Source organism: Periplaneta americana, chromosome 15 (genome assembly GCF_040183065.1).
Source record: "Periplaneta americana isolate PAMFEO1 chromosome 15, P.americana_PAMFEO1_priV1, whole genome shotgun sequence".
NCBI lineage: Eukaryota > Metazoa > Arthropoda > Insecta > Blattodea > Blattidae > Periplaneta > Periplaneta americana.
In genome coordinates, this window is record NC_091131.1 from 80,196,757 (window position 1) to 80,224,713 (window position 27,957).

A 27,957-nucleotide genomic window follows, 5' to 3' on the forward strand; every position below is an offset into this window, starting at 1 on the left:
TGATGAATTAATGTCTTCAGATCATGTGCCTGGACTATAATATTTATTTTAAATTTCTGAATGTATAAGAATTCCTATACCTCATTTGAGGAATGGAAGCACTGTGATTTTTCTTTTGTAACAGCCTGTACTCATGTGTCAGAAGTATGCAGGCCGTCACTTGGAGATGTATGAATAACAAACTGAACAACAATGCAGAGAAAAGAAAAGTGATCTCGGTATAATGTGTAAACTTAAAGCAGAGATTAAATAAAATAATTAGAATTTACATTTCATATGATACTGTATCTTCAGGAAGCTAAGCTTCATATAAAAAGGTTTCTGTTAGCACTGACTGTTACGTAGTTTTATTTGATGTATGCATGTGTTTCTGTACGAGAGAGAAAATGAGAGAGATTGTTTTAAGTTATACCCTATTATAATTTATAGCAGATCTACAGTTCCAGTCCTATACAACTTGGTTCGAAACATCGCGAATATGGAACATGCCCCCCGAAAATATTTTTATTAAATGATCATATTCCGATATACTGTACCACGGTCAAACTATAAAGGGGGAGGAGGTAAATGATGTCCCCCGTAACCCTGTTATATGGGGATTCTATGGTTTTGCTTTGCCCCCCCCCCCACAACTTGGAGTCAGGCCACAAAGGGAAAAAAACACTGGAGAAGAGGGGTTCGATCGGGTGCTGTGGATTGAACTTCGGCGTAGCTCAATGGTGAGATCGCTTGGTACATAGAACCAAGGACCCGGGTTCGATCCCCGGCGCAGGAGCGAATTTTTCTCCTCTAATATTAATATTAAAAATAAGAAATTCGAAAATCGTGGAGTGGTCGTCCTCCAGAATTGACAAATGACATTTACTTAAATTCGTTAAAACTGTGGATTGTCTTCCACGTTGGCATTCACAAAAGACTCACTAGTTAGTCCGCAGTTGTAGGGTGGATAGGCTTTTCATTTTTTATTTCTTGCAATAAGTTAGGCCTAAGTCTTACCTTGAATTTTCTTGTTACGCCTTACAAATTTTCTCGAAAATAAAATTGATTCCTAAGTACAATATATGCATGCAAGCATACAAAAGTAGTTACGATTACATATAAAAAATATACAGGCTAATAGGTTTACATAGCTTAATACTGGTTTTCAATCAAAATAATAAAAAAAAAAAAACACAGTAAGGCTACTATATAACTGTCCATAAATATTTGGATGTTGATTTAAATACTTACAATGTTTACTAACAGAAGTGAACCTAATGAATCTTCATCTTCCGACACTGACAACACGAAAATATCCCTCGACAAGTTTTCCAAGGTCATTAGCCCTAAAGCGAATGAAAATAGAAAATTTGCCAACATTTTTAACAATGTATTTATATAAAAAATAATACTGTTATTCTCTCCAGTAGCACAAACCACGAACGGTGTTGTATCTTATATACTGCTCCTATTACACGACCTTGCCAAACCCCACCACATTGTAACAACTTATTTTGTTAGAAAAATATGCGTGAAAATCAACTCTCTTGTCGTTGTGGCCATGTTATTACTGTACTTGTCATAATTATCACCCGTTTACTTTCTGATAAGATATAGATAATACCTTCCTGTTTCTTTACTTTCACGCTCACGAACATAACCGGAACATACCATAGACAAATAACAGAGAGAACATACTGAGCAATAAGATTATGCGAGAATTGAACAGTCACAAACAGAATCGTTATATCCTAAGCCCAGATTCCGGGTGGGGAACTGTGCTCGTTGGGTCGGAACATAAACCACAGGAAGTGCAGGTATGATGGTGAATTTCTGTACTACGAAATGGGGAATGCCAGAGCCTTCTTTAGTAACTATTACAAAACTGGCTGAATTATTTTAATTTCATTTGTCTAGAATTTCCATACACTGTCATAGCTCTCGCCAATGAATATCAAAAGAGTTAAAGAGAGAGAAAAAAAAGTAATTAAATAAATCTAAAACCCATTTGACGAAAATAAAGATGCAACTACATAAAATTTCATCGAAGTGAATTTATTTATGGCTGGCAGACTAACTATCTTAAAGTTGCTACCAGTGCACTTCATTAGAACCAGGTACCCAGCTTCGAAGCCGTTAGCCCTGTGAACCTACAGTATATTATACATAAATATTTACTTAAGGCTGGTTCACAATAAACCGGGAACGAAAACGAGAACGAAAATAATGTTAAAATAAATGTATTTAAATGTGAGCATTCAAAATAGTTAATTCTAAATGCTCACATTCAAATACATTTATTTTAACAATATTTCCGTTCTCGTCGTTTCCGGTTCATTGTGAACCAGTCTTTACTGACTTTTAAAGAGCCCGGAGATTCACTGCCGCCCTCACATAAGCTCGCCATTGGTCCCTATTCTGAGCAAGATTAATTCAATCTCTAGCATCATATCCCACCTCCCTCAAGTCCATTTTAATATTATAGTCCCATCTACGTCTCCGCCTCCCCAAAGATCTTTTTCCCTTCGGCCTCCCAACTAACACTCTATATACATTTCTGGATTCGCCCATGCGTGCTACATGCCCTGCCCATCTCAAATGTCTGGATTTAATGTTCCTAATTATGTCAGGTGAAGAATACAATGCGTGCAGTGCTGTGTTGTGTAACTTTCTCCATTCCCCTGTAACTTCATCCCTCTTAGCCCCAAATATTTTCCTAAGCACCTTATTCTCAAACACCCTTAACCTATGTTCCTCTCTCAAAGTGAGAGTCAAAGTTTCACAACCATAAAGAATAACCGGTAATATAGGCCTAACTGTTTTATAAATTCTAACTTTCAGATTTTTTGACAACAGACTGGATGATAAAAGCTTCTCAACCGAATAATAACAGGCATTTCCCATATTTATTCTGTGTTTATTTTCCTCCCGAGTATCATTTATATTTGTTACTGTTGCTCCCAGGTTGAATTTTTCCACCTCTTCAGAGGATAAATTTCCAATTTTTATATTTCGATTTCGTATAATATTCTCGTCATGAGACATAATCATATACTTTGTCTTTTCGGGATTTACTTCCAAACCTATTTCTTTACTTGCTTCAAGTAAAATTATCGTATTTTCTCTAATCGTTTGTGGATTTTCTCCTAACATATTCATGTCAGCTGCATAGACAAGTAGCTGATGTAATCCGTTCAATTCCAAACCCTCTCTGTTATCCTGGACTTTCCCAATGGCATACTCTAGAGCAAAGTTAAAAAGTAAAGGTGATAGTGCATCTCCTTTCTTTAGCCCACAGTGAATTGGAAATGCATCTGACAAAAATTGACCTATACGGACTCTGCTGTACGTTTCACTGAGGTACATTTTAATTAATCGAACTAGTTTCTTGGGAATACCAAATTCAATAAGAATATCATATAAAACTTCTCTCTTAACCGAGTTATATGCGTTTCTGAAATCTATGAATAACTGATACACTGTACCCTTATACTCCCATTTTTTCTCCATTATCTGTCAAATACAAAATATCTGATCAATAGTTGATCTATTACACCTAAAACCACATTGATGATCCCCAATAATTTCATCCACATATGGAGTTAATCTTCTCAAAAGAATGTTGGACAAAATTTTGTACGACGTCAACAAAAGTGATAGCTATTCCTCGAAAGTTACTACAGTTAGTCTTGCCCCCTTCTTAAAGATAGGTACGATTATGGACTCCTTCCATTGTTCTGGTAAAATTTCCTTTTCCCAAATAGCAAGTACAAGCTTATAAATTTCGTTAGATAATGTGCTTCCACCCTCTTGTATTAATTCTGCTGGAATTGATTGATACCTGGAGACTTATAATTTTTCAGACTTTCTGTTGCAATTTCGACTCCAGAAAGTGTGGGTTCGGGTATAAATGGTTCAGCAGTTTGTATTTCAATTTCGTCCCAATCATTTCTATTTGGCCTATGTATATTTAGTATTTGCCCAAAATAGTTTTTCCATCCGTTCAGGAATGAATGAGAGTCTGCAAGCAAGTCACCATTTTCATCCTTGCCTGATATCCATTCTTAAATTCCTTTATGCCCTTATATAAATCTCTAATGTTTTTATCTTTACTATTTGTTTCTACCTCATTCAGTTTTCCCTTCAAGTAATCTCTCTTTTTATTCCTAATTGTACAATTTGCTTCCCATCATTTATTCATCTCAACTGGATCCTGTAAGAATTTCAATTTTGCCTGTTTCCTTCTTTCTATTATCATGCAACAATCTTCATCAAACCACGGTTTCTTTTTCTTAGTTTCATAATAACCTATGCTCTGTTCAGCTCCAATTCTGATATTATCTCGGATGTTTTCCCACACGCTATTAACATCTAATGCTTCCTCAACTTCGTCGGAACTTGCTAATACAGCAAACCTATTTGAAATTTCGACCTGATAATGTTGCTTAGTTTCCTCGTCCTTTAATTTCGGAATATTGAATCTTCTAATGTCAACTTGTTGCTCTACTCGCTTGGCTACTGATAGTCTTTCTCTTAGTTCTCAATTACCAAATAATGGTCAGAATTACAGTCTGCCCCCCCCTGAAGTTTCGAATGTCTACTATACTAGTATGTCTTCTTTTATCTATCAAGATGTGATCTATCTGGTTATGTGTCAATGCATCTGGAGAAGTCCAAGTATATTTATGTATATCCTTATGGGGGAATGTTGTACTTCTGACAATTAAATTTTTTGATGTGGCAAAGTTCACTAACCTAACTCCATTATCATTACTAGTTACGTGTAGGCTCTCTTTTCCAATAGTCGGTTTAAAATTGTCCTCCCGTCCTACTTTAGCATTGAAATCCCCCAATAAAATTTTCATGTGATATCTAGGTAACTGGTCAAAAGTCTGAAGCTAACCTTCATATGGTCGTCTTTCTCTTCTGTAGGGGCATGAGCATTTATAACTACGATATCGCACCATCTACCCTTAAGAACTAAATATGATAACCTATCACTGATAAATTCGACCTTTTTTATTGCTGATTTTATTCCTTTATAAACAAAGAATCCTCTTCCTAATTGGTGATTATCGTTTCCTTCCCCATAATACAACAAGTAATCTCCTATTTGTGTTATGCCGTTCCCATCTAACCTAACCTTCTGTACTCCCACAAAGTCTATTCTATATCTAGCTAGTTCTTTTGCTACTAATGTTACCCCTCCTGTTCTATATAGACTTGTAACATTCCAAGTACCAAATCTCAAAACCTTATTCCTTTGCTGTGGTCATGCCAGAGAATCAGTCCCATTCCAAGGCTTATTTGAAGGTTTCGTAACAATCTGTTTTTTACGGTGATGGGTTGTTAGCCCTTCGCCCAACCCCCAAGCTGGAGGACCACCCCTTATCGGCTGTCCACGACTGCTTATTCAATATATTCACAGCTACCCTCCATATCTGGAGGCCGTCTCCTAGATCCCCAACCTGAGGATCCACTATGCCGTAGTGATAGGGACCCACAATACATGTACATAAATATTTATAATAATTAAATCCATAACAGGTGATTTTGTAACTGTAACATTACCAAGCTACCTGTTCTGGATCCAAAGCCAAGATTCGCCAAGTACAATGGATTTTAAAGAGAGATTTTTTTTTCTTGTATGGAGGAAGGATCCTAAGGCTTACACTGCAGCCTGAGGCTTATTGTGCTTACCATTCCTACTCTTATGAATGATTGGGTGATAAAATCCTTACTTTTTTTAAAGAAAGGAAGTAAAGCTGCCGACCCCATATCCAGATTTGCAGACAGAAGGCAAAGGCGCAAGGAGAAATTTGTCAGCTATTTAAAAAGACCATATTAATTTTGATGATGAATGACATCTACAAAAGAAAGTGTAAACTCCTACTACTACTACTACTACTACCACTACCACCACCACCACCACCACCACCACCACCACCACCACCACCACCAGGTAGCTCGGGCATCAGGCACTTTTGTTTGCTGGTCTGGAGCAAATTCTGCATTTATTTGATTTCCTTTTCTTTAGAATTTACTATTACCAGCACATTCATACACAATTTTGCACAAAAGTTTCATTTTCTTTAAGATTTCCAGAGATTTTTTTTAGTTTATATTTGTCTATAAGTTTAATGTGCCATATCACCTCTTTAGATACAGAAGACTGACAGAGTATAAATGTGCACCACAAAGCATTAAAATGTGCGTTAAACCTTTGATTGTCACTATAATTTTGAAAAAAAAAAAAAAAAAAAAAAAAAAAATGGGCAGACATAGGAAATCAACTGTACAAAACAAAGAACAGAAGCCGTTACTATGTTTAGACTAAACATAGGTATTGACTGCCTAGTCATGGAACTACCTCATCTGTGCAAAATAACAATCTTAGGAACAGAAGAATGGACACTATGCAGACTACTAGACACAAAAATGTACTGGGATCACCTGCTGAGCTGTACCAAACTGTATTTTTTCATTATATGAAGTGTAAAGAAAAATTATTTTGATGCTACAAAAACATATTTCGAGTTTTAACGAAAATATGCTTCTAGCATTTCTAATACCGAAAAAATGGTTTGTTACATGTGTTCTGCTGTGTGAACAAATATTGTTCGTATTCATTATCTACGAGTCACTTCAACCACGAATGCTACATATAATGGGTCTTAAATTGAATATATCACAAAATTACAATTTACCAGTACTTGAAATTATATTTTTCTTGCTTAAGATAACATGATAAATTTAATGTTATAAACAGTACGATTCCAAAAATGTTTGTCTTACAGAAATTATTTATTATATAACTAGCCGTACCCATGTTCTCCGCTGCACTTGTTAGAAATAAATATAAAGCAATTACATACCATAATTAAAATAGGACATCTGGTCCAGGGAACATTCGTGTTTGATAGAAGAATAAATCGTTTAATATGTTACTTAATTTAAATTGTATTTAAATAATTAAAATGCGATCATTTTGGTCCAGAGACCACTCATTTGGTGCAATGATAATTCCTTTAACATGTTTCTTAATTGTTATTACAAGCAAATAATTAAAATATGATCATTTGGTTCAGAGAACATCCGCTTTTGGTGCAGGGATAATTCGTTTAACATTTTTCTAAATTAGTCTTGAATGAATGCATCCTTTAATAAATCACTCCAAATTAATAGAATTGATTGTGTACGAAGATAATTTTTATGTTAACCTTACTATGCATCTTTTTTTTTTTTTTTGTTAAGTTTATTTTATTCACGCCTTATTATCTGTGGTCATGTCGCGTGTTTAGAATGTGTGGGTATATGAGTAGGCCGTTTTTACTCTTGTTGAGTTCCTGTTTCTATTGTGTGTTGTAGATGGCTTGTATTCATGTAACTGATGATAGACTTTGATTAATGCTTTTGGTATTGGTAATTGAGGCGGTGATGAATCATGGGATGTATCTTTCCAATTCGGCATTTGCCTTTATGACTAAAGGAAATCATGAAAAACCCCAATCAGATTGGTCGGCCACAGGGTTTGTACCCGGGACCTCCCGAATGCGTGTCTCAAACACTACCGTCTGAGCCAACTCGCTTGGTTGTATATCATTGTTTATGCAAATAAAAAAATGAGGTACCCTACATAAATATTACTTTAAGAAACACAGGAAACGAATATGGGTAAATTATGAGCACAGGAACGCCATTTCGTGACACCTTTTAAAATAACTCAGCTCCAGTGAGCTCTATGGTAAAATGCTTATTTATTTGGGCTGTATGGTCCAGTAAAAATAATAATCTTTAGGACAAAACTCTTAACTATTATGTTCTGTGAACAAAAAGAAATTTAAGTGTATAAAATTAGAGTATTTTATGTGGACCAAATAAAGTTGCAATAATCAAGTTATACAATATTTCGACAGAATATCAAGTTTTCTGTGCGTAAAGATCTATTTTCATCTTACCTCAATCCTCATATATAGTATTACATCCATCTAGAGAAACTACAAATTTCAAATAGTGAAGGAATTATCCAAATTAGCTTCTGAGATTACTTCATACAGACACAGAAATATTCTCTGTATATTAATATTGATAAACGTCAAGGCCGCCTTAAATAGACAGAGTCATTTCTTTTTATTTCATTATAGCCATCGACGTCGTTCCTGCAGTAACTCCTATGTGACATAATTTTCAAATTGTTGCTCTACTAAATTACTTAAATAGTTATACAGCAAATAATACAATCTCCTATATGTAATTACATTTCTTTCTTTCGAAAATGTAAGAATTCACGATCTCCTATGTACCACTGCCATAGAATAAATAAATCTGTTTTTTCTCCCTACTGAAAAATTTTATATTTTGCACATAGGAGTTATGGAACAACGACACTATAATCTGAGGCAGCGGTGAAAATGTATTGTATTGTTATTTTAAAACTCTTGCATATCCTTAAATATCAGTCCTATCAAAATTTTGCCTGGAATAAAACTTATTGGAAATCATTTTTAATGAATGTAACATTTTTCACAAAAATCAATAATAAGCGAGATATTTCGATTTATTTAATTCAGGCCTCGTTATAAATAAAGTAGTTTGAATGTCCTACAGCCTAAAATCTAAGTTACAATGAACTTAATTTATATTCCAATTTTCATCGAAATCTGTTCAGCCATTATCGCGTGAAAAGGTAAACATCCCGACAGACAGACAGACAGACAGACATACAAAAATTTCAAAAAAGCGATTTTCGGTTTCAGGATGATTAATTATAAATGTTAACACCAATTATTTTTGGAAAAGCGAAAATTGCCAGAAAAATTTCGGTTACAGATTTATTATTAGTATAGATTAAGCATTCAAACGAAAACTTGAAACAAAAGAAGTATGGCTTAAAGATGTCTGAATAATTAATGTATCAGTAACCTAGATGTTAAGAGCAAATAGAGCAATATTGATATTTTTTGTAAAAAAAATTAACAATCTACGAAATTATTCCTGCTCTTAAATCCTTTCCAGACAAACATTTTTGGGTTTAAAGTTTTCTTCACGATTTACTGAACATTAATCTAGCTATTATGGAATTAGAGCAGAACAAAGACACTTTACTTTTCTGTACAGTTAGGTGCAACTTCACTCCTATCAAACATTTCACATAAATGATTTACAAGCCAGACATGATGATGAAACCATAAAGGGAAGGAAAGAATTAGAAATGACTAGATCTGAATGGACTCCTTGTCACATGTTAATAAAGATTGACAAATATTGGGTGTCTCAGATTAACATGGTCTGCCCTTGTGCTGGATTTTGTATGCATAGCAATGATATACCTAACAGCCGCATGGCACACTGGGTTGTTGCTGGAAATATATTATGTACTCACCCAATTAACTAAGAACATGTTGAAAATTCTGGCTGTCTTTTTCTATACATTTTTGGCACTTAACACATTCTTCATCATTCACTCAAGTTCCCGTCAAGAAATAGAAGCAATCTTTCAAAAGATATTACGAGTACTAAAAATAGCAAAATATGCACTGTTAAAAAAAAATTTAACAACTTCACATTCATAACTGATTTCTATAAAATCTCAATAATCGAATGTTATGGAATATGTGAAAGAGAAGACTTAACACATCACTGGCAAACAGAAGTAATGGTTTGGGTCTCAAAACGAAGATTTGTGCTTGGTACATTACGGACTGTACTATGCCTTTTGATTGTAATGTTTGAATTAATTCCGGTTCTGTTTCGATATACATACCCCTTGCAGAGAACAGATATATTTCTCAATTTTGTAGAATGGCCACGAATTCAAGACTTGAAGAACCCAGACAAACTGAGACTTGCAGCAACAAGCAACTTCTACATTATGACTGATGATAACATTACCCTTGGAATGTGGCAATGTGGCATATATTGCTACCTCTTTAATGAATGACTCTGTGAAACCCAGGGCATTACAACATTCACAATTGCCAAGAATCATGCGAACACAAAAAATCCCACTGTGACAAAATCGCTATTATCTATCACAGCAACTTTTCCGGAGCTGTGAGATAAAATGGTGTCACGCCCCACCTCTACTTTTAGGGAACCCGGAGGTTCATTGCCACCCTCACATAAGCTCAACATCAGTCCATTTCCTGAGCAAGATTAATCCAGTCCCTAGTATCATATCCCAACTCTCTCAAATCCATTTTAATATTATCCTCCCATCTACGTCTTGGCCCCACAAAGGTCTTTTTTTCTCTCAGGTCTCCCAACTAACACTCTAACACATTTCTGGACTCACCCATATGTGCTACATGCCCTGCCCATCTTATACGCCTGAATTTAGTGTTTCTAATTATGATGATACAAGACTACAAAATATAGTAAGTTATGTAAACTGTATTGTACAAAGTGATTTATATAGAACTAATATATTTCTTTCTTTATTTCAAAACGAATGATGCTAGCCACAATTTGTTAGACCTCAAATGTAGAGTATCTTTGGAATATTACTAACCTCTATCGCAAATGTTGATAATTCTTTATTTATTCGGCTGGAAATTCACTTAATGACCAGTTTTTAACGTCAAATTAAACAGGAGTGTGTGCACGCATCTAGCAAGAAGGAAGGCGTGAGGAAACGGAAACTCGAGCTTCGGTGTGGTGACGGCACGGAGCGGAGAGAGCAAGGGAAACATCTAGAAGTGGAATATATGGTGTAGTAATAAAAGCGCGAGTTGTCGACAAGTCAGTCAGTCTGGAGTCAGTCAGTCTTGAGTCTTCAAGTCAGTCTTGGACAGCAGGCGAGTTCGACGTGCAGTGAATAGCATCTGGGAGACTTGGGTTCGACGTGCAGTGGACTGGAGTGAGTCTGTGACTGTGACAGTGTCCACCAGGCGAGTGTGACGCAGTTTGGGAGACCTGAATTCGACGTGCAGTGACCTTAAGCGGTGAGCTAGAAGAACTAGCCAAGGCAAACGAACTGTGAACTGATAGTTCTGTTCTGCACATTGTGAACATTAATTGAAATTAGGAGTACATTGTTGTTCTTCTCAATAATACACGTCACGTCGTGTATTGTCATTGTCGCTGTGTGGAGTGCAATAACGACTATTGTGTTGGTGTGTTGAGTGGAATACCCATTGTTGTAGGGTGAATTATTAAGAATAAAAGTCACATTGTTGTCAGGTGTGTGGTGGTTAAAGTAGAATAAAAGTTACAATACTCTACATTTGAGGTATAACAAATTGTGGCTAGCATCATTCGTTTTGAAATAAAGAAAGAAAGAAATGTGTTAGTTCTATATAAATTACCGTACTCTGTACTAAGTATAATGAGTAGAACAAAAGTGAATGAATATAAATATGGAAACATATTTTCTTCAGTTCTTGAGGAAACAATTGCTTTGATTAATTATTGATCTAATGGTACCTGACAATTACACTTACGTTGGAATTTTTCGATTTGGGCAAAATCTCAGCCATACCTTAAGAAAGAGTGCCCTGAAACAAGGCACTTTTGGTCATTTTCATCAATAAAATAATACCTTGGCTATGAGATAACACCATAGGAACAATAACATCTTTTTCATACATCTTGATTACATACTTTTAATATTTATATGACTAATGACTTAGTAAATTTGTTATATAAACATCTTTTTTTGTGTTAAAAGGAATTATTATGGTATTTTACATGAGTTACTAACGAGTGTTGTTTTTTTTTTTAATTTGAACGTAATTAATAACTTGTTTTGTATGTTTTCACTGAAGCACCAGTGTGCACAAAATATTGTTCTTTCATCCTCTTTTTCTATTTGCTTACGTTCACAATCATTAATTTTGTAACACTATCACAATTCAAAAGAAGTTGTAATGTTTACAAAAGTCCTGAAAGCGAATAGGTGACTATAAATGGCACACCTATTCACCAGTAGTAAAACTGAAAGCATTGCTTGGTAAAAGCATATAGCACAGTGATGTTTCTTGAAGCTAGCAATATTTTTGGACACGATTTGAGCCTATTTCCAGGTCGCATATTATTTGGTCCATTATACGAGTATATTTACGAGGAGACGAAAATCGATATTTTTGTCACTTAGCCCATTATACAAGGTGAACCGTAAGTGATATCATTAATTTTAAGTGGTTATTTCTCGTTTCAAACAAAAAAGCTTTAATACAATTTTGCTCGTTTTTGCTTCCTTTTCGAGATAAAAATTGTTTTATATGAAATATTTCATAGCGTGTTTTCAGTTGAGCCACTGATTTAATTTCCAATATTCTGTCAGTTTAAGACAGCAGTGTATTATGATAATAAATGATTAAAAATATTTTAGTTTCGTCCTTCAAATCTGCAGAAATTTGATCCGAACAAATGTAACTTTTCGTTCTGCAAAAGAATTTTACAATGTTATATTTGTTCAGATAAAATTCCTGCACACACAAAGGATAAAACTAAAATTATCTCAAATATTTATTATCTTAATACATTGTTCTCTTAGACTGATTGAGAATATTGGGAATTAAATCACTGCCTTTTCCAATTAAACATTTCAAATAAAACCATTTTTATATCGAAAGGAAGTAAAAACGAGAAAAATTGTATTACAATTTTTTGTTTGAAATATCTCAAAGAATAACCTCCCGAAATTAATGACATTACCTACGGTTCACCCAGTATATTTAAACTCTTCAAATACTCGAACCAAGAGCAGAAACAGAAAGACTTAACACACTTAAGAATCACATGGGAAAGAATGGGTATCAGAAGAATATGGGAAACCAACTGTAAAAAACCAAGAAAAGAAGTCATTGCTATGTTTAGACTAAACTCAGGTCACAATTATTGGCTAGCCACTCATCTGTGCAAAATAAAAATCTTAGAAACTGAAATATGCACACTATGCAAACTACAAGACGGAAAAATGAGCAGTATCACCTGCTGATTTGCACCAAACAAAAAACTTCAAGTATAAAAAAAAATATATAAGTGACTTTATTGGAATGCAAGACACAAAATGGGTTAAAAGTTCACAAATGTGATCCAGTGGACAGTGGAAACCAACAAACCAACTTGGATATCAATGAATTGAAGCCATTAATTTTATAGCTTACAAGCTATAAGGCAATACTTAAAGGATGGTACTATTCAATACGCTAATATAAACGAAAGTTCTCAAAAATGTATCAATGTTTTCACCTTTTTTACCTTCATGGTCATAATTTAATAATTAATTCCATAGGTACCCAGGAGGAGGAAGAGAGAGAGGGAAGTGCAAGATAGGGTATTTTCCTTAAAATTATTCATAACTCATTCCTGAATGTTTTTATGTATATAATATTATCATTACATAGATAAAAAGATAAGATGGAGGAAAAAATTATATACCATTGTGTCTCCTCCTTTGAAGAAGTTTTGAAATAAGCATGATTACAATATATTAACAAAATTTCACTTTGACATTATTTACAAGAAGAAACTTACAAAATGAAGACAGTTTCACATGCTTAAAATATGTACAAGATGTTATATTCCCAGCATCAGTAAATGAAAACTTCAGTTTCTTGATTGCATAGATAAAAACAGTTTTACATTGCTGGTGTGTTTATTTGCGACTAGGCGACGAGAGATGACCAAATGTTTCTCGTTTCGAAGAGTTACAGATAACACAATTACCCTGGAAAAATCAAACGAATTATTCACTCATCATAAGTCCATAATAAAATTCAATTAATGTAATAAATATTTACAAATAATGGGCAGAAAATATATTATATTCATTTCTCATTCAAGCTCACAATTAACATATAGTGTGTCTCTAAATTAGACAGACATATTTTGAGATCACATAATCTATTTTATAACACTTTTTGTTTAGGGCTGCAGTGTAATGGCTTCAAATTGCTAATTTAACACTGTAGTAAGTGTTTTTCCTTTTCTCTGTTTTGTTTGTATTTTTCTGTATTTTTGGATCAAATGACTGTATGTGACATTATGATTTGCTTTTTAATTCATTAATTAATTTTCAAATAACTGGTTACCTCAACTCGTACTGTAAAATCCCCAATTAAGGGCATACAACCTTGTTGAACTGGAAGAGAATGTCGCAGCCCATTTGTTCCTGAACAAAAAGCATTTAAAAAAATGTTCATCTATCCAATCTCAAAGTTTGTTGGTCTAATTTAGACACACCCTGTATGCACAACAATTAAAGTTCAGCTTTGATGCTTACATGGAAGATAAAGTCATAGGTTCGATCTTCAATCTAAAACACGAATGCTTGTATGCTGTCAATTTGTGATGGCCTGATTCACTTAAAGAGTCATGCTGACCCCACATCATTGAAGATTCACTGTGTACCTGTCTAGTGTCAGCTTGAAAGAAATAAGCCAAGTATGTATGTGTAAAGCTCATTAGAGATATGAAATTCCTAGACTGATATTAGACATAAGACCGAGGATGTCAATTTTTAAATTGAAATGGAATAAGAAGATACGGTGCACTGGAGTGGTCAGTTGTCAATTGATAAATTGTTAAGTATAATCCACTTTTACATCCCCACAATTTAGGTTTTCCTGCTATTTACGCTATTTTCGGTCCCTTTAATTTGCATATGTTCATAATGTTATATACACCCCACAATTACGTTAATGTAATTTAAAATTTTCCTCTATTTAAACCACTGTGCAGAAACATAAAAATGTAAACTAACTGCAAAAGAATAGTCGTAACGAGAAATAGTTGTAGATTATTTTCAGGATGACAGTGCCAATTGAGATACTGTTTCCACAAGAAGTGCAAAAGCAGTTGTAGCATTGGGAACATTGAGAAAGTATCTTTCCCATACAGACAGTGATGACACTATGTTAAAGAAACTCTTTGAACTAGAAAAGCAGAAAATATCTGACTGCAGAAAAGCTAGAAGAACATGTAATTTTCTTCTATGAGTGAGTTTTTATGAAATCTACATGCACTGGAAGTTAAAAATTTAAATTAGGGTTTATTTAACAACACTCGCAACTGACGATGTTATATAATTCTGCTTCAAGTGGTTGAGGGGGATAGCCTCGGAAAAACCAACCACATAACTTGTTGCGACCAGGATTTCAACTAGGGCCTGCTCGTTTCACAGTCAGGCAGCTAACTGTTACTCCACAACAGTGACTTATTGCAATATTTAATATTAATAAAAAAATTGTTTCAGTGACGTGTTTATGGTACTGTATCTATGGTGCAAAATAGGCCACATCCAAGTGGTGTACCCTGGTGAACACTAAATTACCTAAAACCAATCTTAATGTATCCGAATATAAAATATAATAATTAAGTAATAAATAGCCTACTGAAGCCCCTCTGCTTGTACCAAACCTGCTCCACATTACTCAATGAGAACTACTAAATTACTCATTTTACAAATTAGATTATTGTTGTACATACTAAAATTAATCAAATTTGTCACTTACCTCGCTAATGTCTAAAGTAGGAAGACATTCTTCATGGAATGAATGCTTACAGTAAAATATAACAACATTACTAGCACGGCTTAGATCTGCAAAATAAAACAGATACTCCATTTTGAATCTTGCGTACACTACTTTTAACACTTGAATATAAGTAATTGATTAACTAGCGGACTTACTCGTGTTAATTATGTAAGTTTGTGCGGCTTACAGCTGTTTCGGTGTTTCATCACCATCCTCAGAGCCAGGGGCGTATTTTGCGGGCTACCGGGGCTACCGGCGGTAGCCCAAGGAAATTACAAAAGAAAAAGTTTATAATATAACATAATGTAATAATTTTGTATTATTAGTTTTACCATAGTAATTAAAATTAAAGTAATTGTTAGATATATTTTGTGTAATAATAGGGTCAGCGGTAGCCCAAACCCTTTAACCAGTATACGCCACTGCTCAGAGCCTACTAGATCTCGGCATCATCTCGAACTTCTCTGCCTGTTATGTGGGTGTGTTTGATTGTTGAAAGGTGTTTAAAGGTGGAGTCAAATAGTGTGTGTGTGTGTGCTGAAATTGATCTCTGTGTTGAGAATTTGATCGGGGTGTGTTTTAGTGTGTTTGTATATACACCAAAACAGCTGTAAGCTACACAAACTTACATAATTAACACGAGTAAGTCCGCTAGTTAATCAATTACTTAAAAACAGATACTTTTTTATTCCAGTCAATGATTCCTGCATATTAGAATTAAACATATTACATGCGGAAATTGTCAAAAACAAAGTAAAATATGATGATCATTATAATAATAATAATAATAATAATAACAATAATAATAATAATCGTAATCATCATCCTGACAAGTATTAGGGCGAGTGGTCTGTTACGGTCTTGTTTTCTGTCCATTTCTTTTGAGGTCTGCCAATGGATCTTTTTCCTCTTGGTTGATAATTTAAAATTGCCTTTGGAAGTCTATTGTTGCTCATTCCGCTGAAGTGATTTTTCCTGTTTTCTTGATATCGCCAAATGTATTCCATCACTGGTTCAGTCCTGAATTCCTCCATGATATCCTTATTCCTCTCGTGGTCGGATTTAGTGTATCCCGCAGTCTTCCTCATGAATCTCATCTCACATGCTGTGATTCTGTTAATATCTCGAGCTCTTAAGGTTCATGCCTCACTTCCATAAGAGAGAACTGGTCTTACGAGAATATTATTCAGGCGTAAACAGGTATATTTCTGAAAACACTACTGATTATGCTCATAGTTTTGGTGTATTTGTTGATTTTCTGGGAGATATCCTTTCAGATTGAAAAGATAGTTGTACCCAAAGTAAATGAATTCATTCATCCTTTCCAGAATTTTGTTTTCTAAACATATTTTATTTTTGAATTGGGTCTTTGTTCTGACATTGTGTTGACAATACATCCATACGATGGATTGACATCGACACTTAGCCACAAATTCTGCTTGGAGAGCCATTGGCATGTTACAAATGGGACAGACACAGCAGTACGTAGCCCAAAGACTGAGCATCTCACAAAGTGTTATCAGTAGATTATGGAGACGTTATAGGGATACTGGAACCGTTGAAAGATGATCTGGCTAAGGTCGTCCTAGATCGACAGCACCACAGGATAATCGTTACCTTGGTCTTTTGGTTCGTTGGAACCATCATCTCCATACCTCTCTACTTCAACAAGAGTTTGTTTTGACAACAGAAAGGTGTGTATCATCGCAAATGATACAGAATCGTTTACATGATATTGGACTTCGTGTCCAATGACTGAGGAGATACATTCCTCTTATAGCAACACCGGAGAGACAAGGCCAAAGAACATCGAAACTGGGGCCATAACAATGACGTTCAGTTATATTCACAGATGAGTCATGCTTATGTTTACATCCCGACAATCAATGTAATGTATCTGCATATGGAGAGAACGAGGAACCAGAAATAACCTGGATTTTGGCATAAATACGTATGCTTATGGTGGAGAACTAATGGTTTGGGGAGGTATTAGCATTGGTTGTCGTACAGACCTCTATGTTGTCCTTATCCCTGACAGCTGTGAGATATAGGGATGAAATTCTCACAACCATAGTCGTTCCTTATGCTGGAGCAGTTGGAGAATCCTTCATTCTTGTGGATGATAATGCACAAACACACAAGGACACATGGTGGACAATACGCTTCATGAACAAGGTATCCAGTGAATGAACTGGCCAGATCAATCCCCGGACCTCAACCCCACTGAACATGCTTGGGTTGCTCTATATAGAAGGTCTGCAAGTTGTCAGGATCCTCTAGTGACCAATCAGTAGTTAAAACACTACCTCTTAGAAGAGTGACGACAAATTCCTCGAGAAAACCTCGACAGCCTCATAGATGTGAAGATGTTCTGGCTATAGCAGAAAATCAGACCTGTCATTAATAGCTTGTTTGTGAAGTTTCTTTTTGTTCTTTTTAAGAGCGAAAATGTTAAGTGCTCTGAACAATGCTTTGTTTTGTTCATTCCAAACAAACAAATTGAAATGTAATGTGTTTTAGTTAATTATGTGGACCACACACCTTTTCGAGTAAGCATCTGAAAGATACAGAAATATCTCTCTCTCTCTTTTTTTTTAAGCAGTGTAATAATAATGTTGGTTTTGTTTAAGTGCAAATTCGTGATCATCTAATAATTTTACAAACTGAAGTATCATGTCACACAAACACAGAAATGTGACTGTACTTACTCACCTTTCACAATGATTTTCCTGTGACAAGCGCCACATACTTGTTCATCTGGAAGTAGAAGAAAATTAAGACAGTTATAAACAAATGGTAATGTCAGATACAAGTTACAAAGTATGCTACCTGTAATAAAAGGCCCATGTACCATCAATGCAAATTCCTCGCTGCTGCATGGAAACCAACTTCTCGTGCAGATTGAAATAATCGGAAACCAGAATCTTCTTGCAGCCTTCTTGTACAGACACCTGTAACAATTAGAAAATTGCATGTCTATTTAATGGTATGTAAATCTGGTAGTGTAATGAAATACATACATGCCCATAAACAGGACCTGCTGAAGATCACTCACAGAAAATTGGAAAATAATTTTGCAAACTTTCCATGAGCTCCTCCTGAGGGCCCAAACCGATTCACATTGTGGATTTAAGTTTATTTATGTCACTTTATAAACCATTGTGTAACACATTAAGTATTTTAACGTTACACTCACATATCTGAAGCACTGTTGTATTTTTAATGTGTTTTGGTTTCTGCATATTCAGTAACTCCTGCTTCAAAAAATTTTATCTCAATAATGACTCATAGCCTCAAAATATTAAGACATTACATTTCTGAAGATTTCTTTGCACTACTGCCACAAAGTTGATAATTTTGAATTTGTGATATATGTTTGTGACAAATCAAATTTGTAGATTTGTAATTAGGTAGATTTATTTTATATTTAAATTTATTTCAATTTCTACTCGAAGATAACAAAAATCTGTCTTGTTCTTGTTCATACCAAAGTCACTTGAACATATTATGCTTAATTATATTAATTTCGGCCTAGTTAGAAAAATGAATTAAAGGAAAGTGTACATTTCTTAAGTTTAATAATTTAATAATATAGTTTTATCCACTGCTAACATATTTAATTAATAAATTAGTGAAAATAAAATGTCCATTTCTATTGCAAATTTCACAGTCACGATCTGACTGTCAAAAGACATGTCTGTATCAGGGAGGATCTGGAGGGTATCTGCATAAATACTTTTCATATTTCAAAATGGAACTTAGACATTCTTTTGGACAGGCAATCAACAAGGGTTTTTCACTTCTTGTTACCAACAATACAAAGGTATTTAATATATATATATTTCGTTCAAAATAGCTTATGTTATTTGAAGGAAGTAACACTTTCATGTTACACACTTTTATCAATTTTCCCATAGATTACAAATAATTTTTTCCTCAGGCTCTGTGTCACTTTTCCATATTAAATTTATTCTGGACAGACACTACCTATTCTGCCTCCCCTCATGCGAGGTAATTGGCATGTAGTAATGAAAAACAGATTAAACATAAAGTGAGTTAATTTTGGTTCTACAATATTAATCCAGCAATATCATTCGTTTGAAGACCACATCCATCCTAGTACCTAATTTCTCAAGCCTTCTATTCTGTAGGTGAATTCATGACATTCAACAACGCTTCATGAAATTGATACTAAAACTTTGTGTTGTACCAGTAAACTATATTGCGAACCTCGTCTGTATATATTTCATCTAGACTGTGACTATAAATTAAGACTTTATAATAGTATTAAGTTTATTGAATTGTTCCATATTTTAGCTGGTGAAGCAATGTACGAATACCATGGAATGTTAATAAATGTAATACAATACAATTCCCTCTTATTACTCCTGTGTGGCACTGGATGCTTTAGCTGCTGTGTTATCACACTCTAATTAAGTGCTTTGACATATTCTTTATAATTGAAGCTTCGATTAATGTGGTTAATTCGTTGCACAAAGCAGCAACAGTAATTGAAATGATGATAAAATTTAGTAATCTGAATTCATATTATAGTGACAATTCGTTCAAAAAATAAAATTGAGTTATATATAAACATCTTTCTTTTAAGTTATAACTTTGAACAAAGCTATGTCTTACAAAAAACAGCATCCCTTAACACTTTCCAATTGATTTAATTGAATAAAAATTACTAAATCCATTACATTTCTTATAGGATTTAACAGAAAGGTGCATAAATGTAAAATTAAATAACACCGAATTGTATGTTTTAACAGGACACCATGTTTGTTTACCTATTCCGACACTTAAATTCACAGCTGACAGATTCTTTGATGCCTATGTCACAAAAGTAGTGGGGGCATTCAAAACGAAATGCTAAGGTGGTAACTGGAAGCTCGAGACTGGAGAAATGTTAATCATCCAAGAGAAATGTATCCGTACATTTGATAAAAACGACAATAAGTATAAAATATGATGATAGCCAAAGATGAAAATGATCAAAGATCCATTTTATAAATTGGATCTTTCAAGAAAATAAAGTGACCAAGATTTCAGGTTTGGTTCAATTAATATTTTCTTGCATTTTTACAATCATCAGTTCGGAATTTTGCTCTTTCAGGAATTTAACTCCTACTGGACACACATGTGAAAAAATACTTGCAATGTGGGATCATGATTCCGAGCTTCCAACCAAGATCATACAGGACATCATAAGGATAACAGACAAAAACCAATGCCTGAAACTGAATTTGATATATTATGTAGAGTAACATCAAGCTGTGCTTAAATCATTGTGTATGCCATGATCATTTGTTCAATAATTATGTTAGCAAATATCAAGGAATGTTAACTATCCCAATAAAGAATGATGGGAAGAAACAATGCCATTTGATTAATGGCTTTCGAAACATTTGATTTTATTTTCGTAATATATGCAAGTACACGATATTCATTGAGACAAGAGCCTTACATAATTGTAACACCACGAAATTATAATGGTAATACAAAATTTCTCATTATTATATGCTAGTTTCTGGACATCATAGTAAGTTCATTTGAATATATACCTTATGAACTTTATGTAAAACATTACAGCCAACTGAAGTGGCATTCTGACGTCACATTCAGCATCCCATTGCTAACGAGAAAGACAGGCTATGGTGTGACGTCACATTCTTAGTCATAACATGGCCAATATTGAACAAGTTTATATATAAATGCACGTTTAACATGAGTTTAATGTAGCAATTCCTTTGTTTTTTTAGAACTTTGAACATATATTTATATTAGGCGATTGTCAAAATGGCCATGACTATATCATAATAACCACGTGATTCCGATTTGTGCCATAGCCTGTCTTTCTCGTTAGTCACGCAGCATCCCCAGTGTTCTGACAGTGTATGCAGTCGTGAAGTCAGTCTATGTCTGTCCGAAACATTGCCACGATACTTGAATGGTAATGAACATGACATTCTTATTTGTATGCATGCTCATCGGAACTTAATCTCCGCTATTTTTTCTGTGAGACTATATGGAGACCAAAATCTATACCACTATCATAATATGAGAAAGGAACTTCGTTATCAAATTGAATAGTTTCCACATGCTTCAAGGACTACTCTGGAATCATCGTTGTGGGTGCAAATGTAAAGGCAATTTTGGACACTCTTGTAAGAACTAGGAAGGCAGTAAAAAGGTTAGCTGTATTTATTAATAAAACAGTTGCTGAAAGTGTACCCATGACATTTGGAATAAATGTATGTATGTATGTATGTATGTATGTATGTATGTATGTATGTATGTATGTATGGATGTATGCATGCATGCATTTAATGCTCAACCAGATTGATTCAACATCATTTGGTTTCTGGCAGACCAGTACAAAGTCCCCATAGAGGATTTAAAATATACAAGTTTTTTACAAACATTTAAAAGTTCCCAATTCATAATAGAACTTTCCTCATTACAAACGACGCACTGAGGTGATGGTAAAATACCCAGTTTATATAAATATTCTGCCAGGCAGTCTTGTCCTTTGGCAATCCTTATGGCAGCTACAGTCTCTTTACAGGGATGATCAGGAAGTATCTCTGACTTGTCAACAAGACCAACCCATTTCTTGCCACCTCTCTTTATTTGAAGATCTGAGAGAAATTCATTCTTAAATGACCAGTTAACACTTATCGTTTCAAGTTGTGATACGAAAGTTGGGAATCTCCGTAATAATATTTCAGTCCCTTTTTTTGCTAGGGAGTCCGCAATCTCATTCCCTGAAATACTAACATGAGAAGGTATCCACTGGACGACGACGACGACTTATAACACTTTGAGTGAGGCAAGGGATTTTCTGATCTCGACAACTCTTGATGTTACAGGATGAGGGAAGATGCCACTGCCAAAATGACAGATTGAGAGTCACAGGGAATGACAACATGACTGTGACAAGTCGGTCTTCCAAGCAACTGCTTTAAGGCAAAGTTTATGGCCTCCAATTCGCCATTGAAGTGCAACTGGTAGTGCCCTAGCGACTTGTAGAAGCTAAAGGCTTTACGGTAGATTCCTGCCCCAGCACATTCCTTGCTCTCGTAGAAAGAGCCATCAGTGAAGATCTGCAGCCATCTGCACTCAGGATACCAGTCATTAAGAGCTGCAGTGCTATAGCTTTTAGTTCTGTAATGTAGGCGCCTCCTCATGGTACACTCTGGATAATGCTGAATGGTCTACGAAGAAAGCTCATAATGACAGATCTTAATGGAATTAAATCCGGATGAAAAATGTCTGGGCGGAGGCAACATTGAGACATTCAAGACCAGTTTTATTTAAAATCCTGCAATGGAATGCACGAGGCATATCCCAATCAAAAAAAGTGGAGTTACAGTTGAAATGTAAATGAGTGTAACTTTTTGTGCAAGGTTTGTAGGGTTTAAATTCATCTCCACATACTTACTTATGATGATACCCAGAAACTGTCTTGTAAAGTACGCTCTATAATAACGAGATATTCTGTAATGCAAGTAATAGCCAAATTTCTGTGCATGTTTATCATGTAATGCTAAATTTCTGCCTATGAGAGGGCTTATACCTTCGTAGTGCTAGAATGACTTAATCAAGCGACACTGAGATGTCACTTGATTTTCTACTTTCAATTTACAGTATTTACAGCCGCTTCATACAATATATTAATAAAGTTAAAGGGAAGATACCTGTAAATTGTAATCCTGCATCATTTTGACAAGAGAGTTTTGTAATCCTGGTATCTTCAAGCCACTTTTTATTCTCTGGACTAGAATTCGAGGATCAACATAAGTCCCAATTTTCTGCAGTAGGAATGTTATAAAATCTGTGAACAACATGCAATGTTATAAGCTTCGACAAAACTCACATAATTACATACAGTGAAACCTGTTCAAATCGGAACCTGAATAATCCGGAATGCTGTCTATTTCGGAACAATTTATTGGTCCCAGCAAAATTCATATATTGTTGTTGTTGTTTTCTAATGCCAGGCGTTTGACAATAAAGTCATTTGACCTCTTGCACTCCAATATTTTTCAAAGATATTATCATGACCAGCCACTGAAGCACAGATTTTGAGGTGTTCCGAATCCATTTCTTGGTTTGAGTTGCACAATGGACAGTTAGGGAACTGATATATTCCAATTCTATGCAGGTGTTTGGCCAAACAATCATGGCCTGTTGCCAATCTAAATGCAGCTACAGACGATTTTCGTGGTAAATCGGGAATTAACTGTGGATTTTGATGCAGAGAGTTCCATTTTTTCCCTTGGGATTGTGTTATCAAATTTTGTTTGTTGAAGTCTAAGTATGTAGATTTAATAAATCTTTTCACAGAGTAATACGTAGATTTAGTAACAGGTCTGTAAGTAACAGTAATTCATATGTATTATGTGTAATTTTTCCTGAATAAAACGGAAACTGTCTGCTACTGTTCAAAATGGAAATAATATTTTGGACACACTACTTTAATGTAAACTATATTTTGAAACAATATGTGCTTTCAAGGAATGTACGAAATACTAGTAGGTCACTAAAATAAAAACAAGTTTTCTTTGTAAAATTTTTGAGGGTGCGAGGGTGTGTTGGCCTGATGGTCATAAATTTTATTACCCTATTGACTAGGCAGACGAGTTCCTTCAAAGATGTTCAATGCTTCATTCCTGTATATTGTCGTAGCTGGGTAGAACGCAAGTGTATTAGCGATTTCGTGATAAAAAAAATTGCGTAAAAATGTTGCACTATCATTAATTGATGAAGTAAACGTTATCGAGGAAAATGAGAAACGAAGAGTATGGAAAATGTGTTGAAATTTATGAATGGAAAACTCAGGTGTAACTTAACACTAAAAAATAAAGGCCGTATCATGAGTGAGTGGCTTGCGGTCAATAATGGTGACATAAAAAGAAAGAGAAAACAACTGGTTACATAGAAATAAATGAACTGTTGTGGGAGTGGATTGTTCTTGCCCTTTCAAAGATCATGCAAATTTCTGGACTTATTCTGCAAAGAAAACCCTTGAACTGGCAAAGAAATTAGATAATCCAGAATTCAAGGCTTCTAGGCTCCTAGTCCAATTAAATAATGTGCTGTAATATACAGTACAGTATAATATATAGTGTTAGATATTACATTTAGTGTAATTAATAAACTTTACAGTGTTTAATGAGTGAGTTACGATACAATTTATACACGAAATGAGATTTTCATCAAGATCATTCACCAATTAAATAAGTGAAAGGAAGCTAATTTAATGTCAGTAGTGTTAAAGAGAATATTTTGTAATTCCTACAATTTGCGGCATGCTATTTTGTTTTTCTTTTATGCAAATGATAAAATATTCCATTTTAACTTCACACCTGAATAACACGGAAACCTGTCCAAAACGGAAAAAAAATTAGGACCATGTCACTTCCGTCTTGAACAGGTTTCACTGTATAAGGCAATCGGGAAAGAATACATATTTCATATTAAACTGCAGGACGAGTGTAAGTCTCTTTCTTTTAATTAGTTATTTAAAAATGGTTTATCATCTGCTACGTTATTTAGCATCGATTGAATTGGATACAGCAAAACTGAGGCTGAGAATTCGCCATGGAATTACCCGAGATTCGCCTTACACTTGGGGAAACCTCGGAAAAAGCCTTAATCAGGTTAACAAGTACAAGCAGAAATCGGAACCATGCTCAAGCATAGCTCTGGATCAGCAGGCAAATGCAACTGCCAGCTGAGTTAAACCGTGGCTGAAAGTCTCTCTTTAGAGATATACTCACTATATGATGTAATGCCTCTGTACACATGAGTTCAAAAACTTTTGCACTGAGACCCTTGTAATGGTCTTGCCCAGAATTAAGAACAGGTTGAATTAAGTATAAGTAATTAGCAAAGTGAAAGACTTACTAACAAGCCAGGTTGTATATACTTCAATGTATACAGATAACTGCTTTCAAACCAAGAAAGAAATAAGCCAGCTTTAAAGATAGTTCAAAGAAATACCGAAGTGACTCCTTTTTTGGCGATAAAAACTGCAAAGCATAACAAAATGGGAATAAGAAATCTATAAAAGCCACCGGCGTGACTCAGTTGGTTAAGATGTTTGCCTGGTGGTCTGAAGTTGTGCTCGGATGCGGGTTCGATCCCCGCTTGGACTGATTACCTGGTTGGGTTTTTTCCGAGGTTTTCCCCAACCGTAAGCGAATACCAGGTAATCTATGGCGAATCCTCGGCTTCATCTCGCCAAATACCATCTCGCTATCACCAATCTGATCGACGCTAAATAACCTAGTAGTTGATACAGTGTCGTTAAATAACCAACTTAAAAAAATCTATAAGAAATCTGTTATGTACACAACAACAAATATTAACACTTCTTTCTACTATCTGAAATGAGATATTTCTGTAAATGCTCCTCATACAGTCCATAAAGCAATTAGAGTTCCTTGCTTCAAATCTCAAACAATGGAAAGAAGTGAGCTGTCATCATTATCATTATTATTATTAATCATTATCATTACAAAGACACAAAAAGTCACAGGGTACATAATGATACTGAAGAGTTTAAGAGAACTGTTTGAGATAGTTCTATGAAATATATTAAATCAATTTTAAATATTTACCTGGTTTATCAAGGGAATATTGTATAAGATCTTCCCATAATTCCATGTCATCATGCTCTTTGCAGAAAGCAATAGCTTGTTCTATATCACCAATTTCTTGGGTTATCAAAACTAGTGCTTCCTTTGTATTTCCAATACGTCCTGCAAACAAATATAATGTACATTTGTTATAGTAACTTTTACATTATTTACTTGGTAAGATTATATATAAATAATGCTGTCACTGACCTAGAAGATATACCATCTCTGGATAGAAGCATCTCTGCTGACATATATCCAAGGCTTGTTGTATAGGATATTGGTCTGAGCGTCGGAGGAAAGGTAGCAGTTTGTCTTTTGCAAAGTCAGCATATAACTGAACCAAGAGTCCATGATATTTCCGTGCTGATTCCCGAACATCACGCTTGTCTAATGCATCCAAGTACTGACCAGATTAAATAAAAACAAATAATTAAATTATTATCCAATAAGATTTGAAATGCACTAATGTGTTAAGCAGCATTATGTCACAAGCAATATCTCATTGTTTAATATCATTCCATTGTAAAATAATTATTAATGTCATGAAACATTTTGGAGAAACAATTCGGTGAACTCGTGAAAAAAATAAACAATGGTATTATATGGAATATACGTCAATGCTCTATAACAGGGTGTGAACTATATAAACTGCCAAAATTATACAGACTGTACATCTCAGTCTACTAAACATGATACATAGTAAAATTTTGTTTTTTTTTTTAATTCCATTTTTGTTTTTATGTTTTTAGGATTGATAGTAGTCTACTATTTACTGTTCGACTAAATGTGAACGTCATTGCCAAGACCTTCCCTCCAACACATGCTAACACCACCTCAATAGACAGATAACAGAGTATCCTAATTTGTAAACAAGGATATCAATGTATGTGGTGGACCGAAGTAAATAATGATAGTCTACTATAATTTCTAAAACATTAGATTTACAGTTTCTTTTTCTAGGAAAACCGCAAAAGTTACGGAAAAATTTCATTAGATTTTTTTGTTCAGTAATTTATGCTCTATCACCAGTATTTTTTTTTTTTGGCACTTTATATTGTTTATACCTTATATATGGCTTACACGGAGCTCACAAGAGAACATGCTTTTGTGATCACTAACTTTGATAATTCTATTTCAGAAGTAATAATGTAAAATGAAATACAAAAAGTCAAATTTTATGTCCAAAGATTGGCGAGTATTGTAGCAAAAGTTTCAATCACTTGCTAACATACATATACATGATGATGAACTCTCGTCAGGTGTCTTTGGAAGTATAAAAACAATCTTCAATAACTGACATTAAAATTAATTGAATACAGGTATTATCCTTTCTTCAAAGGAAAAAACAATTATACGAAAAATCACTTCTTGACGACAAATAATACAGTAGTTTGCCCGTTAAAAAAGAAAAGGGGCTGCTAGAATTGTTATTAGAATTACATTCTGACTCGAACTTAAAAATCGTGTTTCTTACAATGTTCCTGTTGTAAACTTGGTTGCATGCACCTCCCATATATCCCGATGTTTCCTGAATTTCAATACAACATTATATGCCATTTGCATCAGCATACTTGTGTGAGAGTACATTTTCTGATCTGGTCTTCTTGAAGAACAAATATAGAAGTAAACTTAATGTTGAGGGAGACACTTAAAATTTACAAGTACCTGCAACTGAGCCAGACTTAGCAAAGCAACATCAACCATTCCATTGATAACCTTATGATAAGTCTAAAAAACTGATTTAATGTTTTCCAGCAAACACATCAACTATCCCAATGGCAATCTTATGGTATGTCTAAAAATCTGGTTTAATTTTTCAGATCAAAAACATGATCTAGCCTAAAATA

At 34.5% G+C, this 27,957-nt stretch overlaps 2 protein-coding genes and 1 long non-coding RNA gene across 8 annotated transcripts in view; 1 reads left to right on the forward strand and 2 right to left on the reverse strand.

Annotated features, from left to right (window-relative positions):
- The window catches only part of LOC138715156 (prostatic acid phosphatase-like), a 29,436-nt gene extending 27,702 nt beyond the window's left edge, over positions 1 to 1,734 (reverse strand). Inside the window, exon 1 of the mRNA XM_069847715.1 lies at positions 1,231 to 1,734. Within this exon, the coding sequence (XP_069703816.1) occupies positions 1,231 to 1,359 (129 nt within the window). The 5' untranslated portion in view covers positions 1,360 to 1,734. The remainder of the gene's footprint in view (positions 1 to 1,230) is intronic.
- On the forward strand, positions 1,716 to 26,514 carry LOC138715160 (uncharacterized). The gene is made up of 2 exons (XR_011336174.1): positions 1,716 to 1,796; positions 22,334 to 26,514. It is a non-coding gene; the product is annotated as an uncharacterized lncRNA (long non-coding RNA).
- The window catches only part of lt (vacuolar protein sorting-associated protein light), a 41,104-nt gene continuing 26,438 nt past the window's right edge, over positions 13,292 to 27,957 (reverse strand). For 5 of the 6 annotated variants that reach the window (XM_069847707.1, XM_069847711.1, XM_069847710.1 and 2 more), the window contains exons 14-20: positions 26,318 to 26,513; positions 26,090 to 26,230; positions 23,162 to 23,298; positions 18,310 to 18,409; positions 18,171 to 18,215; positions 15,438 to 15,523; positions 13,292 to 13,651 (exon numbers count right to left, since the gene is read on the reverse strand). In XM_069847707.1, coding sequence (XP_069703808.1) covers positions 13,580 to 13,651; positions 15,438 to 15,523; positions 18,171 to 18,215; positions 18,310 to 18,409; positions 23,162 to 23,298; positions 26,090 to 26,230; positions 26,318 to 26,513 — 777 coding nt within the window. In that variant the 3' untranslated portion in view covers positions 13,292 to 13,579. Of the gene's footprint in view, positions 13,652 to 15,433; positions 15,524 to 18,170; positions 18,216 to 18,309; positions 18,410 to 23,161; positions 23,299 to 26,089; positions 26,231 to 26,317; positions 26,514 to 27,957 lie in introns of those variants that run through there. The other variant, XM_069847712.1, reaches the window with a different exon arrangement.